This window comes from Saimiri boliviensis, chromosome 8, assembly GCF_048565385.1.
Source record: "Saimiri boliviensis isolate mSaiBol1 chromosome 8, mSaiBol1.pri, whole genome shotgun sequence".
In the NCBI taxonomy this organism is placed as follows: Eukaryota; Metazoa; Chordata; class Mammalia; order Primates; family Cebidae; genus Saimiri; species Saimiri boliviensis.
The window spans coordinates 30198502-30222355 of NC_133456.1; the positions used below are offsets into that span (position 1 = coordinate 30198502).

At 41.9% G+C, this 23854-nt stretch overlaps 1 protein-coding gene across 1 annotated transcript; it reads right to left on the reverse strand.

The window, feature by feature from the left end:
* Positions 1 to 496: 496 nt before the first annotated feature.
* ARGFX (arginine-fifty homeobox) lies at positions 497 to 18159 on the reverse strand. Its single transcript, XM_003945160.3, has 5 exons — positions 18067 to 18159; positions 12039 to 12048; positions 11075 to 11191; positions 2038 to 2186; positions 497 to 1084 (listed from the first exon to the last, which is right to left on the reverse strand). Exons 1-5 carry the CDS (start codon positions 18157 to 18159, stop codon positions 497 to 499), a joined length of 957 nt encoding a protein of 318 aa, XP_003945209.3.
* Positions 18160 to 23854: the final 5695 nt, after the last annotated feature.

A 23854-nucleotide genomic window follows, 5' to 3' on the forward strand; every position in this document is an offset into this window, starting at 1 on the left:
CAGACCCAGATGTTTGGGTTAAAACCAGACAAAGGAAAAAAAAAGTCATGTACAAGAGGCAAGACCTCTTAAAAAAAAAAAAATTTTTTTTTAATTAAAAAAATTTTTTTTTGAGACAGGGTTTCGCCATGTTGGCCAGGCTAGTCTTGAACTCCTGACCTCAGGTGAACTGCTGGCCTCAGCCTCCCAAAGTGCTGAGATTACAGAAGTGAGCCACAGCACCCCACCATTTTTCTTTTTGCTTTTTATATAAAATATTTTTTTTTTTTTTAAATTTAAAGACCTCTTTTCTAGGCCAGGCACGTTGGCTCACGCCTATAATCCTAGCATTTTGGGAGGCCGAGGTGAGTGGATCACCTGAGGTCAGGAGTTCAAGACCAGCCTGGCCATCATGGTGAAACCCCATCTTTAAAAAAAAAAAAAGACCTCTTTTCTAAATGGTCCATATTTATTAGTTAGCATAGCATATTGAATCAGCTAGCATATTGGAGGTTTTCTAGAATTCTAGGCTGTCTGTTAGACTGTAGGCTTCAAAGCCTTGGCTTGTCATACTGGGCCAGGTTTGTATGGGAGATAGGCCTACAGCTGGACCAGTAAAGATGCTGAGAGAGGAACCCTGTCCTCCTACCTGGTGCTTTGTGGGTGAGAGATACTGATACAGACAGTGGAAAGAGGAGCTGGGTATCTCATTCTCATCAGGAAGATCATACAGTTCTATGACTTGGGATATGTCATAGGCATCAGAGTACAAAGCAGGAACTGAGGCTACCAGCTTCTCCCACTGAGTATCTTGCATTTGGAAATCACTTGTGGGACTCTCAGTGAAGGTAGAGTTCCATGCCCAATTGGAAGGGCCTAAGGGCTGAGGTGGAAGGGAGCTGTAGAAATCTGAAACCACAGGAGAAAAAGCATAAGAAATGATGGGTGTTCTCAGGAAGGTGGGCACATCCTTTTTGGATCGAAGGATCTGGTTTGGTAGCATTGCTGATTGCTGCTGCTGCTGCTGCTGCTGCTGCTGCTGTTGTTGTTGTTGTTGCTGCTGCTGCTGCTTTTTCTGTTTGAATCGCCGGTTCCTGAACCAAACCTGGGAGTGGGGGAAGAAGGGAGATGGTGGTCTGTTCTTAGAAAAGGCATTTGAGGCTTCTCCTGAATGAAAACAGCCAGATTATAATCTTCATATCCTCTCCAATTAACCATGACACTGCGTTCTGCAAGAACAGTGATGGGCATGACTGGAGTCAATAGGAGGGATGACAAAGATCAGGTCTGGGACCCTAGGAAGGAAGAAAGGGGGTGTGTTTCAGAGTTTGTGCTGGGGATTCAGAGACAGGGTCCTGAACTCAAGAAGAGAGGCTAGTTCAGGGATCTAGGATCTAGTGATAGGTGAAGAATATGAACTTAAGGATTTTCAAGGATTATTTTAGGAGGCCTCTACTATGAGAAATACTCCAATAAAAATGTATGGCCAGGCATGGTGGCTCATGCCTGTAATCTCAGCACAGTCTGAGGCAAGAGGATCACTTGAGCTCAGGAGTTTGAGACCAGCTTGGGCAACATAGTGAGATCCCATCTCAAAAAGCAAAAAAGAAAAAAGTATAAGAAAAAAGTTACGGGCTTAAGCAGGCTCAGAGGTTAGAGGGAGTATGGTTTGTCTGTTGTTAGCATTATGAATAAACATATTGCGGGCCCTTGCTTTGAAAAGACGCTCAGTGAGGAGTCTGTCTGGATAAGAGCCTTTCTCCTATTTGAACTCTATAGTACAGTGTTAAAAACAAGATTTCTGGAGTTTTGATTCTAGCAACACTACTTATTATCTCTGTGGCCCAGTCACTTTGCCTCTGAACCTCATTTTTTCTCATCTTTTAAACTGCATGAAATTGAGGCCAGTGTTTGCGATGCCCCCAGTTTAGTATTGTTTCAGTAGGTACTCAATAAATAGAATATTATTGTGGGGCACGGTGGATAGTGGGGAATTTCCAGGCTGGATAGGTAAATGTGGCTTGGATGGGGGTACCAAGGACACCTCAGGGATCAGACCTTTATTGTTGACTGCGGTAGGTCGAGTTTCAAAGCTAGTTTCTCCTGAAGATTTCTATCTGGGAACATGGTCTCGCTAAACAGAGCTTCTAGCTCTTCATACTGTTCGTGGGTGAATGAAGTACGTTCTTGATGCCTTCTCCATGTTGCTTCAGGGCAGAGATAAAGAAGGGGTGGTTACATTTACATTACCAATCTCTCCCCCAACCAAGAAAACAAATAACAAAAAGCAAATCACCACTGTGAATCTCCCTTGCCTTTCCTCCAACCAGGCTTAGGATCCAGAAAATGCAGATTCCAAGTCTCGAGTCTGAATGGCTGAGCCCTGGGTAACCATGCTCTGTTCTCTGCTTTCTGAGATTTTGTCCCTGATAGGACATCGGTTACCTCTTCAGTTTTCTCTGCACTCAGTCTGTTCACTCTGGAAACTGGCTCCCTTGATTTTCAGTTTGCCCCACCTGCACTGAAAAGCTTCGTTTTACTTTTTTTCTCTGTTACTCAGTCTTTCTACCCTACTAACCTCAGGAAAGTAGATAGTAGCTCTGTCTTCTCATCTTTTCCACACTTTCGTTTTTCTAGAAACTAGGAATATTCTGTGCAAGAGCTAGCTGAAATTTTTTTTTAATTATGAAATAGAAGAAACTAGGAATAAACCCCATGTCTTTGCACCTGAGTATAACCCACTCTTCAAAATGGGTTTCCTCTCTTCATTTATTTATTCAGGAACCTAGTCCAACTTGTCTGGCAAATAGGCTCTCTCAGGCTCTCTCTCTCTCTCTCTCTCTCTCTCTCTCTCTCCTCTCTCTCCTCTCTCTCTCTCTCTCTTATTCTCTCATTCTCTCTCTCTCTCTCTTTCTCTCTCTCTCATTTTTAGGACAGGATCTTGCTCTATTGCCCAGGCTGGAGTGCTGTGGCATGATCATAGTTCATTGTGACCTTGAACTCTTGGGCTCCTGCAATCCTTTGGCCTCATCTTCCGGAGTAGCTAGGAGTACAGGCACTATTACCACTCCTGGCTAGTTAAAACAAAACAAAACAAAACAAAACATTTTTTTCATAGAGATGGAGTCTCCTTACATTGCCCAGGCTGGTGCTGAACTCCTGGGCTCAAGTGATCCTCCTGCCTTGGCCTCCCAAAGAGTTGGGATTACAGTTGTGAACCACCACGCCTGGCAGGGCTTTTTCTTTTATGGGATTTTTGAGGCTCTATTCACTACTTCGGGGAAAAGATCATAAGAAATCAAATGTGGTCAGCATGATGTGCTTACACCTGTAATCCCAGCACTTATGGGAGGTTGAGGTAAGAGGATCACATGAGTGGAGGAGTTTGAGACCAGCCTGGACAATGTAGGGAGACCCTACCTGAACGAAAAATCTAAAAATTAGCTGGGCATGGTTGCATGTGCCTGTGGTCCCAACTATTCTTGAGGCTGAGGTGGGAGGATTGCTTGAGCCTGGGAGGTTGAGGCTGTAGTGAACCATGATTGTGTCACTGCACAGTCATGTGTCAGTATGGGTAACAGAGTGAGACTCTGTCTCAAAATAAAATAAAAATAAATATGTGTAGAAGTTCTCCAGCAGAACTGCAATATGTGTGTGTGTGTGTGTGTGTGTGTGTGTGTGTGTGTGTGTAGAAGATTGAAGAAGTATAGTTTGTTTTTTTTTTAATTAATTTTTTTTTTTTTTTTGAGACCGAGTTTTGCTCTTGTTACCCAGGCTGGAGTGCAATGGCGCGATCTCGGCTCACCGCAACCTCCGCCTCCTGGGTTCAGGCAATTCTCCTGCCTCAGCCTCCTGAGTAGCTGGGATTACAGGCACGTGCCACCATGCCCAGCTAATTTTTTTTTTATTTTTAGTAGAGACGGGGTTTCACCATGTTGACCAGGATGGTCTCGATCTGTCGACCTCATGATCCACCCGCCTCGGCCTCCCAAAGTGCTGGGATTACAGGCTTGAGCCACTGGGCCCGGAGAAGTATAGTTTTTTTTAAATGGCAATGAAAAGGAAAAGTGTTTTTTCTTAAAAAATGCAATTATTGGCCAGGTGTGGTGGCTCATGCCTGTAATTGCAGCACTTTGTTTGTTTGTTTGTTTGTCTTTTTATAAAGATGGGGTTTCACCATGATGGCCAGGCTGGTCTTGAACTCCTGACCTCAGGTGATCCACCCACCTCGGCCTCCCAAAGTGCTAGGATTACAGGCGTGAGCCACTGCACCCGGCCAATTGCAGCACTTTGGAAGGCTGAGACAGGTGGATCACTTGAGGCCAGGAGTTTGAGACCAGCCTGGCCATCATGGTGAAACCTCATCTTTACTAAAACTAAAAATTAGCCAGGCATAGTGGTGCATGCCTGTAATCCCATCTACTAGGGAAGCTGAGGCAGGAGAATCACTCACTGCAGAGGTTGCAGTGAGCCGAGATAACGCCACTGCTCTCTGGCCTGGGTGACAGTGAGATTCCATCTCTATTAAAAAAACAACCCACAATTATCAAAAATTTGGCCATGCACAGTGGCTCACACCTGTAATCCTAGCAATGTGGGAGGCCAAGACAGGATAATTGGTTGAGGCCAGGAATTCAAGACCAGCCTGAGAAACATAATGAGACCCTGTCTCTATAGAAAATGTTTAAAAAATTAGCCAGGAGTGACAGCACATGCCTATGGTCCCAGCTATGGGAGGCTGAGGTGGGAGGATCACTTTAACCCAGGTCAAGGCTGTAGTGAGCTATTATTGGGTCACCACCTTCCAGTGTGGGCAACAGAAAGAGACCCTGGTTCTAGAAAAATAAAAAAAAATAAAAGGAGGAAAGTTCCTCACTTGGACCTCCCTTCTTATACTTAAAAGTCCATAATACCAATACTAAAATCAGGCAAAAATAAACACTATAGATAAAACGATACGCTAATGCCATTTAAGAACGTAGATGAAAATAACCTATATAAAACATATTTAATCCCATTTTATTTTATTTATTTATTTATTTATTTTTTTTTTTGAGACGGAGTTTCACTCTTGTTGCCCAGGCTGGAGTGCAATGGCGCAATCTCGGCTCACCGCAACCTCCGCCTCCTGGGTTCAGGCAATTCTCCTGCCTCAGCCTCCTGAGTAGCTGGGATTACAGGCACACGCCACCATGCCCAGCTAATTTTTAGTATTTTTAGTAGAGACAGGGTTTCACCATGTTGACCAGGATGGTCTCAATCTCTTGACCTCATGATCCACCTGCCTTGGCCTCCCAAAGTGCTGGGATTACAGGCTTGAGCCACCGCGCCCAGCCTAATCCCATTTTAAATGTACATATTCCTAAACTTATTTTTGCAGTTTATATGTATATATTTGAAATCCAATATACTTAGAAATATTTATTTTTTTCTGCTCACATTTAATAATATCATTCTACTCAAAGTGTATTTACTTTGGATAGTCATATCTTAAATATTCTGAGCCTGTTCTTTTAATTAAATAACATTGTTTTAACAAGCACATATTCTTTGCTTTCAAATAAGTAGTTTGTGATACAATATTTCTGGAATACGTCTATGGCATACTATTATCGGGAATTTTGTTCTAAGCTACAAGAAACTTTTTAATATAATATTAAGATAACCACTTCCCATCCCACTCATCCTATAAGGGTGCATTTGTGATTTCCACAACCTAACTACTTACTGTAAATTGTTTAAAAACAAGAACCTGGCCGGGTGCTGTGGCTCATTGGTACTTTGGGAGGCCGAGGTGGGTCATTTGAGGATCATTTGAGGTCAGGAGTTCAAGACTAGCCTGGCCAATATTGCAAAACCCCATCTATACTAAAAATACAAAAATTAGTCAGGCATGGTGGCACGTGCCTATAGTCCCAGCTACTTGGGAGGTTGAGGCAGGAGAATCACTTGAATTTAGGAGGAAGAGGTTGCAGTGAGCTGAGAGCATGCCAATGCATTCCAGCCTGGGTGATGGAGTGAGACTCCATTTCAAAAAGAAAAAAAAAGCTGGGCATGGTGGCTCACACCTGTAATCCCAGCACTTTGGAGGCCGAGGTGGGTGGACCACGAGGTCAGAAGTTTAAGACCAGGCTGGGAGCGATGGCTCACGCTTGTAATCCCAGCACTTTGGGAGGCCGAGGCGGGTGGATCACGAGGTCAAGAGATTGAGACTATCCTGGTCAACATGGTGAAACCCCATCTCTACTAAAAATACAAAAAATCAGCTGGGCATAGTGGTGCGTGCCTGTAATCCTAGCTACTCAGGAGGCTGAGGCAGGAGAATTGCCTGAATCCAGGAGGCGGAGGTTGCGGTGAGCTGAGATTGCGCCATTGCACTCCAGCCTGGGTAACAAGAGCAAAACTCCGTCTCAAAGAAAGAAGTTTAAGACCAGCCTGGCCAAGATAGTGAAACCTCATCTCTACTAAAAATACAAAAAAACTATCTGGGCACAGTGGCAGGCACCTGTAATCCCAGCTACTCTGGAGGCTGAGGCAGAAGAATTGCTTGAACCCGGGCGGCAGAGGTTGCAGTGAGCCGAGATTGTGCCACTGCACTCCAGCCTGGGCGATAGAGTGACACTCTGTCTCAAAAATAAAAAATAAAATAAACAATTAGCCTGATGTGGTGGCATGTATTTGTAATCCCAGCTACTCAGGAGGCTGAGGTAAAATAATCACTTGAACCCAGGAGGCAGAGGTTGCAGTGAGCTGAGATTACACCATTGCACTCCTGAGCAAGAGAGCGAGCCTCCATCTAAAATAATAATAACAAACTTACTGTCTACTTGTGTGTATCTAAACATAACATGTACAAGTAAATTAAGTAAACCAAAACTGTATAGATGATAAAGAAAAGGAAGCAATGGTTTTTTGTGCATGTTTTAGCTTTTTACATACTTCTGAATCATTAGCTTCTGTATTTATTCAAAATGTCATCCCTTGAAATAGGACTGTAACGATTTCATGCCTAAGCTTTATGTCCATATCTTGGTGTCCGTAATCAGTCTTTTCTGGACTCCTCCCTTTTTTTTGGTCTTTTTCAAATGAGTCTTGGAGCTGTTGGTTGGCTGTGACTTCCCACTTATCTGCCCACAAAGATGCAGAAGGAAGACAGCAGGCATCACCCAGGCTTCAGAAGAGGAGAACCCCCAAATATTAACCAGAATTCAATGGAAAGTTCAGCAGAACATTCTGAGAAAAGCATTTGAAACTGAGAGTAGTTCTGCAGACTCCAATGTGAATGAGCGCAAAGAGTTTAAATACGTCTAAAACTGTGGAATAGTCTAGGCCCTATGATCTTATCAAACTAACAAACCAAAGTTCCTTTCCAAAACAAAAAGCTGTGTTAGGGAAAAAACTATGTTTGCATTCTGCTGGAAGGGATTGCTAAGCACAAAATAAACAATACAGAACAAAAGAAAGGAAGGTTCAGATAAAAGGAGGAGGCAGATTTCTGATAACTTCAAAAAGCAACTAAAAGGTTGGGTGTGGTGGCTCATGCCTGTAAACCCAGCTACTCAGGGGCAGAGAGATTGCAGTAAGCTGAGCTCCTGCTACTGCACTCCAGCCTGGGCTATAGAGTGAGACTCTGTCACAAACAAACAAACAAACAAACAAATAAAAACACTCCAGGGTGTGGGGGCTCATGCTCATAGTCCTGCCCTATGGAGGCTTAGTGGAAAGATTGCTTCAGCCCAGGAACTTGAGATTAGCCTCAAACACAGTGAGACTCAGTGAGTAGGGAGGAAAAAAAAAAAAAAACAAAACCTTTGGGACAATTTAAAATCTTACAGTTGGCCAAAATATGTCTTAAAAAAGCAAAATAAAAATGCTTGTAGACAAACAAAAGATGAATCTATCACCTGTGCCCTGAACTGTAATATGTTAGAAGACATCATTTTTATTTGAAATTTCCTATGTTAGTCTAGGCACAGTGACTGACACATACCTATAATCCTAGAACTTTGGGAGGTCAAGGTGGGCAGATCACTTGAGGTCAGGAGTTTGAGACCAGCCTGGCCAACATGGCAAAACCCCATCTATACTAAAAATACAAAAATTAGCCGGGTGTGGTGGCACACACCTGTAATCCCAACTACTTGGGAGGCTGAGTCAGGAGGCTCTCTTGAACCCAGGAGGCAGAGGTTTCAGTGAGTCGAGATCATACCACTGAACTCCAGCCTGGGCGACAGACACTCCATCTTGAAAAAAAATAAAATGTTTAAGATAATGAAATAAGATGTAATCTTCAGCAATTATTTGTTCCAAAAAAAGAGGGACCCCCACCTACTCTGAGATGAAACTGTTAGGAACAGGAACTATGTTCACTAAACTATGTGACTAGAAGCAGTGGAGAGAAGTTTTAATGAGCTTGGATTTCCAGGGCTGGCAGTTCTCATAAAATAGCAAACAAGGCCTGGCACGGTGGGTCACACCTATAATCCCAGCACTTTGGGAGGCCAAGGTGGGTGGATCACAAGGTCAGGATTCACGTGGCTAACAGGTTCACATGGCTAAAACGGTGAAACCCCATCTCTACTAAAACTACAAAAAATTAGCTGGGCATGGTGGCACGTGCCTGTAATCCCAGCTACTCAGGAGGCTGAGGCAGGAGAATCACTTGGACTGAGGAAGTGGAGGTTGCAGTGAGACAAGATCATACCACTGCACTCTAGCTTAGGCAACAGAGCAAGATTCCATCTCAAAAAAAAAAAAAAAAAAAAAAAAGCAAATAAACCATCTGCAAAGTAGGTGCATCATATACACTGATAATAACTAAAGTTGATTGGTAGGTACAGGTGATTTTAATATAACTATTCTTTTTTTCTTCTCAAAGATGGGAGTTTTCCTGTATTAGCCAGACTGGTCTGGATTCCCTGGGCTCAAGGGATCCTCTCATCTCAGCCTCCTGAGTAGCTGGGACTACAGGCACATGCCACTGCAACCAGCTCTGTAATTATTCTTTAAGTTCTCTCTTTCTAATGTTTTTCATAATACATAATTTTAAAAATAAGGTTAAAAAGAAAAAGCAAATTGATAACACCATCACCTTGAATGAATGGTAAAGTGGTTGGCAAACATGGTTGGAGGCAAAGTCAAATTTGTACCCTCAGATCCAAAGTAGTAACTATATCACTGCAACAGAAGAGTGAGACACTGAACTACCTGTAATGGAAAGTATAGAATATACTGGCCCATTCTTTCCAGTGGCCACCTGACTTTGGAAATAAACATCATATACTTGAAAGTATTTTCAGTCAGCCTTGGCCAAAATGAAAATTAAAGAAACTATAGATCAGTTTTGTGTCAGATAAGGAAAAATAAAAAGCCTGGAGGCAGGATAGACTTTGAGTTATAAATACTTCAATAGTTATAAATGCAGATCTAAGTTGTTTTTTAGGGCAATATGATAAGGAAGATTAAATCAAGAAAACATCATGTATGGACAATTACCAATGACACCTCGGGAAAACTCACATCAATGTGGGGCATATTTCTTTCTGAAACTTAAATGTATACATGCTGTCTTCTGAAAACGTCAATCTGTTTCTTATTCAATTAGCCCAAGGAGTCCATAATATGCAAGTTGTACAGCGGAAAAGTTTTAACCAGTAATCCTGATATATGTTTAACAGTAGAAATTTTGCTTTTAAAACGATGCTTTTCTAGGAATGTGATTATGAACCCATTACCTAAACTCTTCACTTCAGTTTCTTTTTTAAAATTTTTTAATTTTTAAAAATACAGATGAGGGTCTCGCTATGTTGCCCAGGCTAATCTCAAACTCCTGGGGTCCAGCAATCCTCCCACCTCAGCCTCCCAAATTGCTGGAATTACAGGTGGAAACTGTCACACCCAGCCCACTTCAGTTTCATCAAGCATAAAAGGGGAATGTTAAGAGTACCTACTTTAGGCTGGGCATGGTGGCTCATGCCTGTAATCCCAGCACTTTGGGAGGCCAGGGCAAGCGGATTGCTTGAGGTCAGAAGTTTGAGACCACCCTGGCCAACATGGTGAAACCCTGTCTCTACCAAAAATACAAAAATTAGCCGGATGTGGTGGCAGGGACCTGTAATTCCAGCTACTCAGAGGGCTGAGGCAGGAGAATCACTTGAACCCCAGGAGGCAGAGGTTGCAGTGAGCTGAGATTGCACCACTGCACTCCAGCCTGGGTGACAGAGTGAGACCCTGCTACACACACAAAAAAGAGTACCTTGGCCGGGTGTGGTGGCTCACGCCTGTAATCCAAGCACTTTGGAGGCCAAGGCAGGCAGATTACCTGAGGTCGGGAGTTCAAGACCAGCCTGACCAACACGGTGAAACCCTGTCTTAAAAACAAACAAACAAACATTGTTCATGGTTTCATAGAAAACAAATTTTAAAAACTAATTCTTATTTTGCTATGTAATGTGACATATAAAATATACTTTCTGGCTGGGTGTGGTGGCTCATGCCTGTAATCTCAGCACTTTGGGAGGCTCAGGCTGGCGGATCACTTGAGGTCAGGAGTTCAAGACCAGCCTAGCTAACATGGTGAAACCCCATCTCTACTAAAAATACAAAAAATTAGCCAGGTGTGGTGGCACATACCTGTAATCCCAGGTACTACTCAGGAGGCTGAGGCAGGAGAATCACTTGAACCCAGGAGACAGACATTGCAGTGAGCTGAGACTGTGCCACTGCACTCCAACCTGGGTGAAAAAGTGAGACTCCATCTCAAAAAAAAAATTATATACTTTTCTTTATAACTCAAAATTATAATTTATGAATATATACAGAGTAGACTATATATTATTTTCACACAAAAATGATAATTTTCTGTATAATTTTCACAAAAATTATGTGAAACCTATTGTAATGACTACTCAGAGGAGGTAGAATGAAACTGATAGAAATGGTCATCAAGTACTTTTGTTTTATCTCCATTATCTTAATTGTTTATTTTATTTTTTTTAAATTAGAGACAGGGTCTTGCTCTGTCTTAGGAGTTCAAGACCAGTCTGGACTACGTGGTGAAATCCCATCTCTACAAAATGGGTGTAGTGGCACATACCTGTAGTCCTAGTTGCTTGGGAGGCTGAGGTGGGAGGATCACTTGAGCCTGGGAGGTTGAGGCTGCAGTGAGCTGAGACTGCTCCACCACACTCATGCTTGGATGACAGAATGAAACCTGTCTCAAAAAATAAGAAAAAAGAATGAAGAATGAGAATATAAATTTGAGTTTGGAAATAGGCACACTTCAGTCACTGGACCATCAAAACTGCTATGGTCTCAGGAAACACATATTTCCATTATTATTAGAAAATTTGGGTTGGGCACTGTTGCTGACATCAGTAATTTCAGCATTTAGGGAGGCAGAGGCAGGAGGATAGCTTGAGTTTAGTAGTCAAGACTAGCCTGGACAACATAGTGAGATCCCATTTGTCACAAAAAGGAAAAAAAAAGAGATTTGGCAAAACATAAATGTCTGTTTACATGAAGAGTCTCAGTTTTCACATTTATAAAACAAAAAAGAATAGTTTTATTGAGTCACTTTGTAGATTATGTACAATGAGACCTCATATCCCTCTTCCTTTTCTCCTGTATTTTTTTTTTTTTTTTTTTGAGACAGAGTCTTGCTGGAATGCCCAGCCTGGAGTGCAATGGCATGATCTCAGTTCACTGCAACCTCTACTTCCCAGGTTCAAGAGATTTTTCTGCCTCAGCCTCCCAAGTAGCTGGGACTAGGCGCATGCCACCATGATGACTAATTTTTGTGTTTTTAGTAGAGACTGGGTTTCACCATATTGGCCAGGCTGGTCTCAAACTCCTGCCATCAAGTGATCTGCCCACCTCGGCCACCCAGAGTTCTGGGATTACATGTGTGAGCCACTGCGCCCAGCCCAACCACACCTTCTTGATTGAGCCCTAGAGTGACACTCTAAAGTGATGATGCCCCAGCCTCGAGAGGCCATACATGCTTCTGTGCTCGCTCTCATGCCTGCCTTCTCTCTCACCCACTCTCTCTCCCTCCAAGCCTGGACTAGCCTGCTAGAGGATGAGAGACTATAGAGAAAAGAGCCACAACACAGGCAATTTTAAATGAGTTGACAGCTAGTCAACCCTCAAGCATGCAAGAGATGCTAGCCAAGATCAGAACTGCCCAGCCAGCTTGTAGGTTTATAAACAATAAGAAATGCTTATTTTTTTTTAAACCACTGAAATGGTATTAAACAGCCATGCTAAATTATACATACATTAGGTCTTTGTACATATCAATTTTCTGAACTTTCTTCTGTTTTCTCAGTTCTCACCATGTTCTTGTAGCCTGTACTTCCACATTACCATTCTGCTGGGGATTTTCTGCAAAAGTCTTAGCCATGTACTGCATGAGGTGTAAAGAATAACAATTCTGTTTGGTATGTAATATATTCTTCCACATTCCCTAAATCTGGGGTCCCCAACCCCTGGGATACTAACTGGTACTGGTCCACAATCTGTTACAAACTGGGCCACACAGCGAGAGGTGAGCGATGAACAAGTCAGCGAAGCTTCATGTGTATTTACAGTTGCTCCCCATAGCTCACGTTATTGTCAGAGCTCCACCTCCTGTCAGATCAGCCGATAGCATTAGATTCTCATAGGAACATGAACCTTATTGTGAACTGCACAGGCGAGAGGGATCTAGGTTGCATGCTTATTATGAGAATCGAATACCCTATGATCTGTCAGTGATCTGTCACTGTCTCCCATTACCCCCAGATGGGACCATCTGGTTACAGGAAAACAAACTCAGGTCTCTCACTGATTCTACATTATGGTGACTTGTATAATTATTTCATTATATATTACAATGTAATAATAATAGAAAGAAAATGCACAATAAATGTAATGCCCTTGAATTATCCCAAAACCACTCCCCCGCCAGTCTGTGGAAAAAACTGCCTTCCACAAAACCAGTCCCTGGTGACAAAAATGTTGGAGACTGGTGCTCTGAATGCTCTGGAAAGAGCTTTTCATACTTTGCAGTAAATACATATATTTTATGAGATGAGGTCTCACTGTATTGCCCAGGCTGGTCTTGAACTGGGCTCAAGTGATCCTCCCACCTCGGCCTCCCAAAGTGCTGGGATTACAGGTGTGAGCCACCATGCCCGGCCTCTTTCAGTCAATATCTATTCAGCACCCGTTGCATGCACGCTGCCACGTTAAGTTCACTAGCAGATGGAAGGATGAGTATGAAACAGCATGATGGGATAGCACAAGGCATCAGTGTTCAGGTACTGGAGAACTTTATACTAAAACAAAACAACACAAAACAAAACAAAACAGAATTTGTATGTTCTTCTCTCCCAGAGCAATGCAAAGTTGTTTTTAAGGAAGCCAAATGGGCTAGAATGCGTTCTAACAAAACATTCCCTAAACAGGTAACATGTGGAGCACTTTGGTATAGGTGCCAAAAAATCGAATTCAGCACTAGAAGGGGGAATAGAAAGAAAAAAAACCATGAGCATAGATGGAAAGATGACATTTCTAGTCAGTAGAAACAGAAAAAAGTGACCTTTAATGTACAAGAAAATTAAAAATTTTAATTCACAACATTGAAAAGAAATTACAGATGGGTTCAAAAGCTAATTTTTGAAGTTTATATTAAAATAATAAAAGAAAAAATCTTTTAACATAAAATAAAATGCATCCCAATAGAGAAAATATTGTAACATGTATGAATGAGAAAAGAAAAACATTTCTCTTTTACAAGGAATTTGAACAAAATAAGAAAAACTAATTCCATCATAACATTGGATCAATGGCATGAAAAAGAAATGTCTAGAGGAGAGAGTATAAATTATTTTATTTTAATTTATTTGAGATGACGTCTCACTCTGTTGCCCAGGCTAGAGTGCAGTGGTGCGATCTCCATTTACTGCAACATTCGCCTCCTGGCTTCAAGCAATTCTCCTGCCTCAGCCTCCTGAGTAGCTGGAATTACAGGTGCATGCTACTATACCAGGCTAATTTTTAATACTTTTGGTAGAGACGGGGTTTCATTATGTTGGCCAAGCTGGTCTCGAATTCCCCATCTCATAATCCACCTGCCTTGGCCTCCTAAAAATAATGTTTTAAATGGTGAAAAATGCTCTTCACTAGTCATTTATAATATGTAAATTAATTCAATAATGAGTTAATTTTTTCCCAAAAAACTGTCAAAAATTTTCAACATTAACCATCACAGAAAAACAAACAGAAGACTGGCAAAAATTTTTAGTTACAAATCAAGACTTATTAGTAAAGTAAGGAATGTATGCCCTAATTTATTATTAGTGGGAATGTAAATTGGTACAGGATTTGAGGGGAATGTAACATCTTTCACTTTAATATACTCCATACCATCTAGCCCAGAATACTTATAGAAGAATTTTAAATTATCAGTAGGAGATTGATTCTACCATCTTAACCATTTGCTAGCATACGGTTCAGTAGTGTTAAGTACCCTTACACTTTCATGTATGTAATCTCCAGAACTCTTTTCATTCTGCACAACTGAAACTCTATACCCATTTCACTTTTTTTTATTTGGAGACAGAGTCTTGCTCTGTTGCCCAGAATGAGTGCGGTGGCATGATCTTGGCACGCTGCAGCCTCCACCTCCCAGGTTCAAGTGACTCTTACACCTCAGCCTCCCAAGTAGCTGGGATTACAGGTGCCTGCCACCACACCTGGCTAATTTTTGTATTTGTAGTAAAGATGGGGTTTCACCATGTTGGCCAGGCTGGCTTTGAACTCTTGACCTCAGGTGATCCACCCACCTTGGCCTCCAAAGTGCTGGGATTATGGGCATGAGCTACCATGCCCAGCCCATTTCACTTTTTTGATTGTGTCCTTTTTTCATACAACTTTTTTTTTTTTTTTTTAGAGGTAGGGTTTTGTCATGTTGGTCAGGCTGGTTTTAAACTCCTGACTTCAGGTGATCCACCCACCTCAGCTTCCCAAAGTGCTGGGATTACAGGGGTGAGCCACCACGCCCTGCCCAATCATACAAGCTTTTTTTTTTTTTTTTTTTTTTTAATATAGTCTAATTTATCTATTTTTATTTTGTTGTCTGTCCTTTTGGTGTCATATCCAAGAAATCATTGCTAAATCAAATGTCATAAAGCTTTTCCCCTATATTTTTTCTAAGAGTTTTACAGTTTTAGCTTTTGTGTTTAGGACTTGATCCATTTTAATTTTTGTATATGGTAAGGTAAGGATCCAGTATCATTCTTTTGCACGTGGATATTCAGTTTTCCCAACACCTGTTTGTTGTAGAGATTGTCTTCTCCCAATTGAATGGCCTTGGCAGCCTTGTTGACTATATGTGCAAGGATGTATTTATGGACTTGTTTTTTTTTTCTATTGGTTTATATATCTGTGTTTATGCCAGCACCACACTCTTTGATTAATTTGTAATAAATGTTGAGATTAGGTAATAGGAGGCCTCCAACTTTGTGCATCTATTCATCTTTTTCAACATTATTTTGGCTATTTGGGATTCCTTGAGACGTTACAGAAATTTTTCTTTTTTCTTTTTTTTTTTTTTTGAGACGGAGTTTCGCCCTTGTTACCCAGGCTGGAGTGCAATGGCGCGATCTCGGCTCACCGCAACCTCCGCCTCCTGGGATCAGGCAATTCTCCTGCCTCAGCCTCCTGAGTAGCTGGGATTACAGGCATGTGCCACCATGCCCAGCTAATTTTTTGCACTTTTAGTAGAGACGGGGTTTCACCATGTTGACCAGGATGGTCTCGATCTCTCGACCTCGTGATCCACCCGCCTCGGCCTCCCAAAGTGCTGGGATTACAGGCTTGAGCCACCGCGCCCGGCGCCAGAAATTTTTAGATAGATTTTTAAAATTTCTGCAAAAAGCACCATTGGGATTTTTTTTTTTTTTTTTTTTTTTTTTTTTTAGACGGAGTTTCGCTCTTGTTACCCAGGCTGGAGTGCAATGGCGTGATCTCGGCTCACTGCAACCTCCGCCTCCTGGGCTCAGGCAATTCTCCTGGCAGCCTCCTAAGTAGCTGGGATTACAGGCACGCACCACCACGCCCAGCTAGTTTTTCGTATTTTTAGTAGAGACCGGGTTTCACCATGTTGACCAGGATGGTCTCGATCTCTCGACCTCGTGATCCACCCGCCTCGGCCTCCCAAAGTGCTGGGATTACAGGCTTGAGCCACTGCGCCCAGCACCATTGGGATTTTTATAGGGATTGCATTAAATCTGTAAATTAGTCAGGGCGTGGTGGCTCATGCTTATAATTCCAGCACTATGGGAGGCCGAGATGGGTGGATCACCTGAGGTTGGGAGTTTGAGACCAGCCTGACCAACATGGTGAAACCCCTGTCTCTTAAAAAAAAAAAAAAAAGAAAAATTTAAAAAAAGTCTGTAAATTGCTCAGGTAATATTTACATATTAATAATATTAAGCCTTCCCATTTATGCACATGGAGGGTCTTTTCATGTGTCTTAATTTATTTCAGCAATATTTTATAGTTTTCAATGGACAGGTCTTTAAAGTCCTTCGTTAAGTTCATTTCTTAGTACCTTATTATTTTTGATGCTATCGTAAATGGAGTTATTTTTATAATGTTCTTTTCTAATTGTTTATTATTAGTGTATAGAAACACCATTGACTTTTATACAGTTTCATATATTTTTAAAGGTAGACATTGTATGCAAACAATGTTTAAAAAATTCCTGGCCGGGCGTGGTGGCTCAAGCCTGTAATCCCAGCACTTTGGGAGGCCGAGGCGGGTGGATCACGAGGTCAAGAGATCAAGACCATCCAGGCCAACACGGTGAAACCCTGTCTCTACTAAAAATATAAAAAATTAGCTGGGCATGGTGGCTTGTGCCTGTAATCCCAGCTACTCAGGAGGCTGAGGCAGGAGAATTGCCTGAAGCCAGGAGGCGGAGGTTGCGGTGAGCCGAGATCGTGCCATTGCACTCCAGCCTGGGTAACAAGAGCGAAACTCCGTCTCAAAAAAAAAAAAAAAAAAAAAAAAAAAAAAAAAAAAAAAAAAAATTCCTGCCGGGCACGGTGGCTCAAGCCTGTAATCCCAGCACTTTGGGAGGCCGAGGCGGGTGGATCATGAGGTCAAGAGATAGAGACCATCCTGGTCAACGTGGTGAAATCCTGTCTCTACTAAAAACACACACAAGGCCGGGCGCGATGGCTCAAGCCTGTAATCCCAGCACTTTGGGAGGCCGAGGTGGGTGGATCACGAGGTCAAGAAATCGAGACCATCCTGGTCAACATGGTGAAACCCTGTCTCTACTAAAAATACAAAAAATTAGCTGGGCATGGTGGCGCGTGCCTGTAATCCCAGCTACTCAGGAGGCTGAGGCAGGAGAATTACTTGAACCCAGGAGGCAGAGGTTGCGGTGAGCCGAGATCACGCCACTGCACTCCAGCCTGGGTAACAAGAGCGAAACTCCGTCTCAAAAAAAAAAAAAAAAAAGAAAAACAAAAAAAATCTCCAGGGTACGATATCAAATAACACATACATATTTCAGAACAATTCACTAAGATTCACCTTATGTAAATAAATCTCTTCATACATGTATTCACTGCTACTCTGAATAATGAGCTTCTTTTTTGTTCATTTTCCTACCATACTGGGCCACAATATACCTGCCCTGGAAAAGGAGATTTCTCAATTTCTATCTCTCTATGCTTCAGAAATTCTCTCCTGGAAAAACATTCTCACTTGCTCTATGTATTGTATTTTTAGCTTATCTCTCATAATTTGAATCATCCATGGACCAAAGGCCCATTCAATTTGAAATGTATTTCTCCTTTTATGATGGGAAGACTTTTTGAATAGATTTTTAAAAACACATCAATAGCTGCCTTAAAACAAATGCAAAATGCAATCATAGGGCTGCATGAGAAGGGAGCAGTGGAAAGGGAAAGAGGAAAAAGAAGGATGATACTCACTGGGACTATGAGGATGATACTCCCAGTAAGCATCATCCTTCTTTGTTCTCTTTCTGGATCTTGTGGTGGTATCACCTTTGTGCTGATATCTAGCAGGATCCTGTGGTGATATCACCTTAATGCTGGAATCATTCCTGTTGATGGAAGGGTCTTGCTGGGGATTCTGTGGGGCCATTCTGTTCATCATGGTTTTTGAAATCTGAGATGGAAGGCCTATGAGATAGGGAATGCTGATGAGGAATTCATTCGCTGTATAGCAATGTTTTCAAGGAGCCTGGGCTTGCTGTATGACCTCTGGCAAGTGAGGTTAACCCCCAATTCCCCTACCTCAGCTGGAAAATGATTCATATGTTATATTACAGAAAAATACTCTAGCTGTACCTGTCAAAAATGAAACTTTAGAAAGAACAGAAGAAATCGTGTGTCATTATCTTTGTGACTCAGAATAGAAGATTATCTCTCTGATGAAATCGTTGAAGTGCAATCTGTACATGAAAAGACAGAGATCAAATGACCACAGATTCCTTATCAGAAAAAAAGACAGTTCTTTTCTTTCAGCACTTCAAAGATTTTGTTCCACTGTCAACTTAGATTCTTATATAGACCACTTGCCATCACCCCCAATCAACTCAGATTCCATATCCAGGGAAAATATCTTTCAGGAAAGAAGGTGAAATGAAGACATTCTCAGAACAATGAGAATCTGTGGACAGTAGTCCTGTTCTATGGAGTATTAAAGAAAGTTCCTCCTAAGAGGAAAAATTGGAACTTCAATAAAAACTACGCATATGGTAAATATCTGGTTACATACAATAGGTCTTAAATTTTTTAAAGTTATTTCCTTTATTCAATAATAAAGGAAAAGCTACACATATGGTAAATATCTGGTTACATACAATAGGTCTTAATTTTTTTTTTTTTGAGATGGAGTCTTGCTCTTGTTGCCCAGGCTGGAGTCAATGGTACGATTTCAACTTACCACAACCTCTGCCTCCAGAGTCAAGTGATTCTCCTGCTTCAGTCTCCCGAGTAGCTGGGATTACAGGCATGCACGACTACACCCAGCTAATTTTTGGGGTTTTTAGTAGAGATAGGGTTTCTCCATGTTGGTCAGGCTGGTCTTGAACTCCTGACTTCAGGTAATCCACCAACCTCAACCTCCAAAGTTCTGGGATTACAGGCATAAGCCACCATGCCCGGCCAGGTCTTAAATTTTTAAAAGTTATTTGGAATATATATGAATATTGGAAGCAAAAGTTACCATATTGTTTATTGGTTTTGTTTAGTTTTAATTTTGAACTAATTTCAAATCCATAGGAAATTGTAATAATATATATGGTGAAGGTGATGCTTCAGCTAGCCTCCCCCACTGGTGACATCTTGCATGTTATCTTACTTTTTCACTCTCATTCTATAACAAATGTATAGGGGAATAAATTTAGAGAGCTTCATAACGTATAAGCCAATATTTTGCAAATGACCAGTATGAAATGTTATAAAATCATGCATGGGTAAAGATCCACTCAAAGTTCAATGTAGATCAATGGATTTTAATATGACAGAGTTTGAAAAGTTCATTGATATGATTTCTTTTTTTTTTTCTTTTTTTTGAGACAGAGTTTCACTCTTGTTACCCAGGCTGGAGTGCAATAGCATGATCTCGGCTCACCGCAACCTCCGCCTCCTGGGTTCAGGCAATTCTCCTGCCTCAGCCTCTTGAGTAGCTGGGATTACAGGCACGCACCACCATGCCCAGCTAATTTTTTGTATTTTTAGTAGAGACTGGGTTTCACCATATTGACCAGGATGGTCTTGATCTCTTGACCTGGTGATCCACCCGCCTCGGCCTCCCAAAGTGCTGGGATTACAGACGTGAGCCACCGCGCCCGGCCCTCACTGATATGATTTCAAATTTCACATTGTAGGCCGGGCATGGTGGCTCCTGCCTGTAATCTCAGCACTTTGGAAGACAGGTGGGTGAATCACTTGAGGTCAGGAGTTCAAGACCAGCCTGACCAACATAGTGAAACTTTGTCTCTACTAAGAATACAAAAATTAGCTGGATATGGTGGCACACACCTGTAGTCCCAGGTACTAGGAAGACTGAGGCAGAAGAATCACTTGAACCCGGGAGGCAGAGGTTGCAGTGAGCCGGGATCATGCCACTGCACTCCAGCCTGGGTGACAGAGCATGACTCTGTCTCCAAAAAAAAAAAAAAAAAAACAAATTTCATATTGCAACCCATCTTTAAGAAACTGCTACTTGTTGAATTTGTGTTATAGTTTCAAAGAATATCCACAATTATTTCAAAGTCTATATGAATACTGTTTTTTTTTTTGTTTGTTTGGTTGGGTTTTTTTTTTTTTTTTTGGTGACAAAGTCTCACCTGGTTGCCCAGGCTAGAGTGCAGTGGTGCGATCTCTGCTCACTGAAACCTCTGCCTCCCGGGTTCAAGTGATTCTCCTGCCTCAGCCTCCTGAGTAGCTGGGATTACAGGTGCCTGCCACCACGCCAGACTAATTTTTGTATTTTTATTAGAGATGGGGTTTTACCATGTTGGCCAGGCTGGTCTCAAACTCCTGACCTCAGGTGATCCACCCGCCTCAGTCTCCCAAAGTGCTGGGATTAGGCATGAGCCACCGTGCCCGGCTAAGAATACTCCTTTTTCTAGCATCATCTGTGTAAGGTCAGATTTTCTTCTTACATTTCAAAAAAATAATGTATCAGAAAAGATGACTGTAAAAGCAGACGAGAATTCTGCCATCTTAAATTAGGCCAAAGTACTAAAATGTAAAAACAATGCCATTGGTCTCACTATTTTTTGTGTGTCTGGAAAATATAGTTAACATGTAATGCTGCTGGGCGCAGTGGCATGTTCCTGTAGTCCCAGCTACTCAGGTGGCTGAGGCTGGAGGATTACTTGAGCCCAGGAGTTCTGGGTTATAGTGCGCTATGCCTATTGGGTGTCCGCACTAAGTTCGGCATCAATATGGTGTCCTTCCAGGAGCAGGGGACCACCAGATTGCCTAAGGAGGGGTGAACCGGCCAGGTCAGAAATGGAGCAGATCAAAACTCCCATGCTGATCAGTAGTGGGATCGACCTGTGAGTAGCCACTGTACTCCAGCCTGGGCAACATAGCAAGACCCCATCTCAAAAAAAAAAAAGAAAAAAAAGAGAAAGATAAAAAAGAAAAGAAAAAAACTGCAAATGCATGTATCAGTTTATTTTGAAAGGAATGAATAAATATATTTTAATTTTTCAATTTTCACTTTGAATATGCTAAATATCTAGATATATCCTATAGAAACAAAATTCTTTGGAGTCCTCAACAATTTTTAATATAAAGAGGTTCTGAGACCAAAAAGTTTGAACAGCAATAACAAGGAATGGCCTAGGGCTTGGCATTTAATTGGAAAGAAATTAAACTTAACTAAGCATCTGTTATTCAATATAATCCTAAGAGTAAATAAATGATGCAGTAACATTCAATAGCAACATTAGGATACTGTCAGACATCCATGTGCTTCATATACATGATTCATTTGATCCTCAACAAACACATGGGGTAATGTACAATTATTATCAACCTCTTATAGATAAAGAGACATGAGGTCTTAAAGTTTGGCCAGGTAGAGGAGAAGCATAGCTGGCAATGAATCAGGTCTTACTGACTGTTGTACACAGTCTAAACCCTGGCCCACTTTCCTGAGATGGGCATTGAAAGTCTGCAGCTTAAACTAGCATGTTAAAAAAACAAAGAAGCGCCCGGGCGTGGTGGCTCACGCCTGTAATCCAAGCACTTTGGAGGCCAAGGCGGGCGGATCACCTGAGGTCGGGAGTTCATGACAAGCCTGAACAACATGGTGAAACACCGTCTTTAAAAAAAAAAAATTTTTTTTTTTTTTTATAAAAACGAAAACAAAGAAGCAAACAAGTCAACTGGTCTAGAGTGTTTTTCCTGATCAAGGCTATGGAGAGCATAAGACAGAATTGTCACTAGGAGAACCACATTTACTCAGCAAATTTTTATTGCCTGCCTCCTACAAATGGGCACTTACACAGGTCTGCTGATTCTGCAATGAATGAAGTACACCAAAATCATTGCTATTTCATTCTAATAAGGATTTCCAAAGGTCAGGCTAGTTAGCACAGACTGGGAAAGTTTGGGAGCCCTGCAGAACAGACAACCACACTCAGTAAATATGGAGTCTCACATTCGCTCCCTAATTTTCACAAGGTGAACAGTCTTTCTGACTTTCCTTCTGTCCCTAATTTGCAACTCTTTATTTCATGTCCCCCTAATGTGAATGGGCTGAGTTGTTTGCATCCTTTAATCTTGCTCCTTTGATTTTTTCAAATCCTCTTTGAGCACTTAAAGCCCCAAATTCTGGCTGACCTCCCTGCCTCCCCATGCTTACCTGTCCTGAATCCTCTTAGACTAACCGTTTTCAGTCCTGCTTGCTGTGTCTCTCTCTGGAAATGCAGTTTCCTTAGCGCATCCTCATGGAGAAGACCCTGTATTTAAATCCTTTTTATACCATCAGACCTCCTCCTGTCACTGAACCACCAGACACACCCTGATGTCCCACCCTTCATTCATTCATTTGTTTATTCAACGAAAGTGTGCTTGTCCAGTGTGGTAACTCACGCCTGTAATCCCAGCACTTTGGGAGGCTGAAGCAGGCGGATCATCTGAGGTTGGGAGTTTGAGACTAGCCTGACCAACATGGAGAAACCCCCGTCTCTACTAAAAATACAAAATTAGCTGGGAGTTGGTGACGCATGCCTGTAATCCCAGCTACTTGGGAGGCTGAGGCAGGAGAATTGCTTGAACCTAGGAGATTAAGGTTTTGGTGAGCTGAGATCGCACCATTGCATTCCAGCCTGGGCAAACTCTGTCTCCAAAAAAAAAAAAAAGTTCCTAAGAAATTGTCTAGATGAAAAAAAAAAAAAAAAAAGTATGCTTAGAGCATATTGTAACTGTTGCTGAAAATAGAGTCATTATTCTTCTTTTGTACCCAAACTTCCTACCTTTGACAACCCTTCAAGTGGCTCCTGTGTTTTTTTCACCCAACCACCTTTTTACTTTTACACTTGTGTTGTTCAAAGTTTTAGGTTCCTCTAGGTGCCTCTGGTCCGAGGTACTCAGGAGGCTGAGGTGGAAGGATCGCTTGGGGCTGGGAGGTTGAAGCTGCAGTGAGTCCTAATTGCACCAGTGCACTCCCGTCTGGGCAACAGAACGAGACAGCAAGACCCTATCTAAAAAAAAAAGAAAAGAAAAAAAGAAAAGCCGGGCGCGGTGGCTCAAGACTGTAATCCCAGCACTTTGGGAGGCTGAGGCGGGTGGATCATGAGGTCAAGAGATCGAGACCATCCTGGTCAACATGGTGAAACCCCGTCTCTACTAAAAATACAAAAAATTAGCTGGGCATGGTGGCTCGTGCCTGTAATCCCAGCCACTCAGGAGGCTGAGGCAGGAGAATTGCCTGAACCCAGGAGGCGGTGGTTGCGGTGAGCCGAGAGAGCGCCATTGCACTCCAGCCTGGGTAACAAGAGCGAAACTCCGTCTCAAAAAAAAAAAAAAAAAAAAAAAAAAAAAAGAAAAGAAAGTTTTAGGAGTGTATCTTTAAAATAGTGATCCAATCTGAGAATTTTTATATGGAATAATCCACTTATGTTCTAGAGGATAAGAATACCGTAATCCCACCTTATCCAGTTTTGCTTTCTGTGGTTTCAGCCGACTGCCATCCAAAAATATTAAACGGAAACTTCCGTAAATAAAAAATGTATAAATTGGCTGGGTGTGGTGGCTCATGCCTATAATCCAAGCACTTTGGAGGCCAAGGCAGATGGATCACCCGAGGTCAGGAGTTCAAGACC

What these genes read in the sequence shown, in the direction of transcription:
- ARGFX (XM_003945160.3), bottom strand. Translation starts at nt 18,159, where the DNA reads ATGATGAACAGAATGGCCCCACAGAATCCCCAGCAAGACCCTTCCATC. An exon ending in CCAAGCAACTAGGACTACAG is followed by an intron (nt 2,187 to 11,074) that starts GTATGTGCCACT and finishes TCTGCCCTGAAG; the next exon opens with CAACATGGAGAAGGCATCAA. An exon ending in TACCGCAGTCAACAATAAAG is followed by an intron (nt 1,085 to 2,037) that starts GTCTGATCCCTG and finishes CCCCACTCCCAG; the next exon opens with GTTTGGTTCAGGAACCGGCG.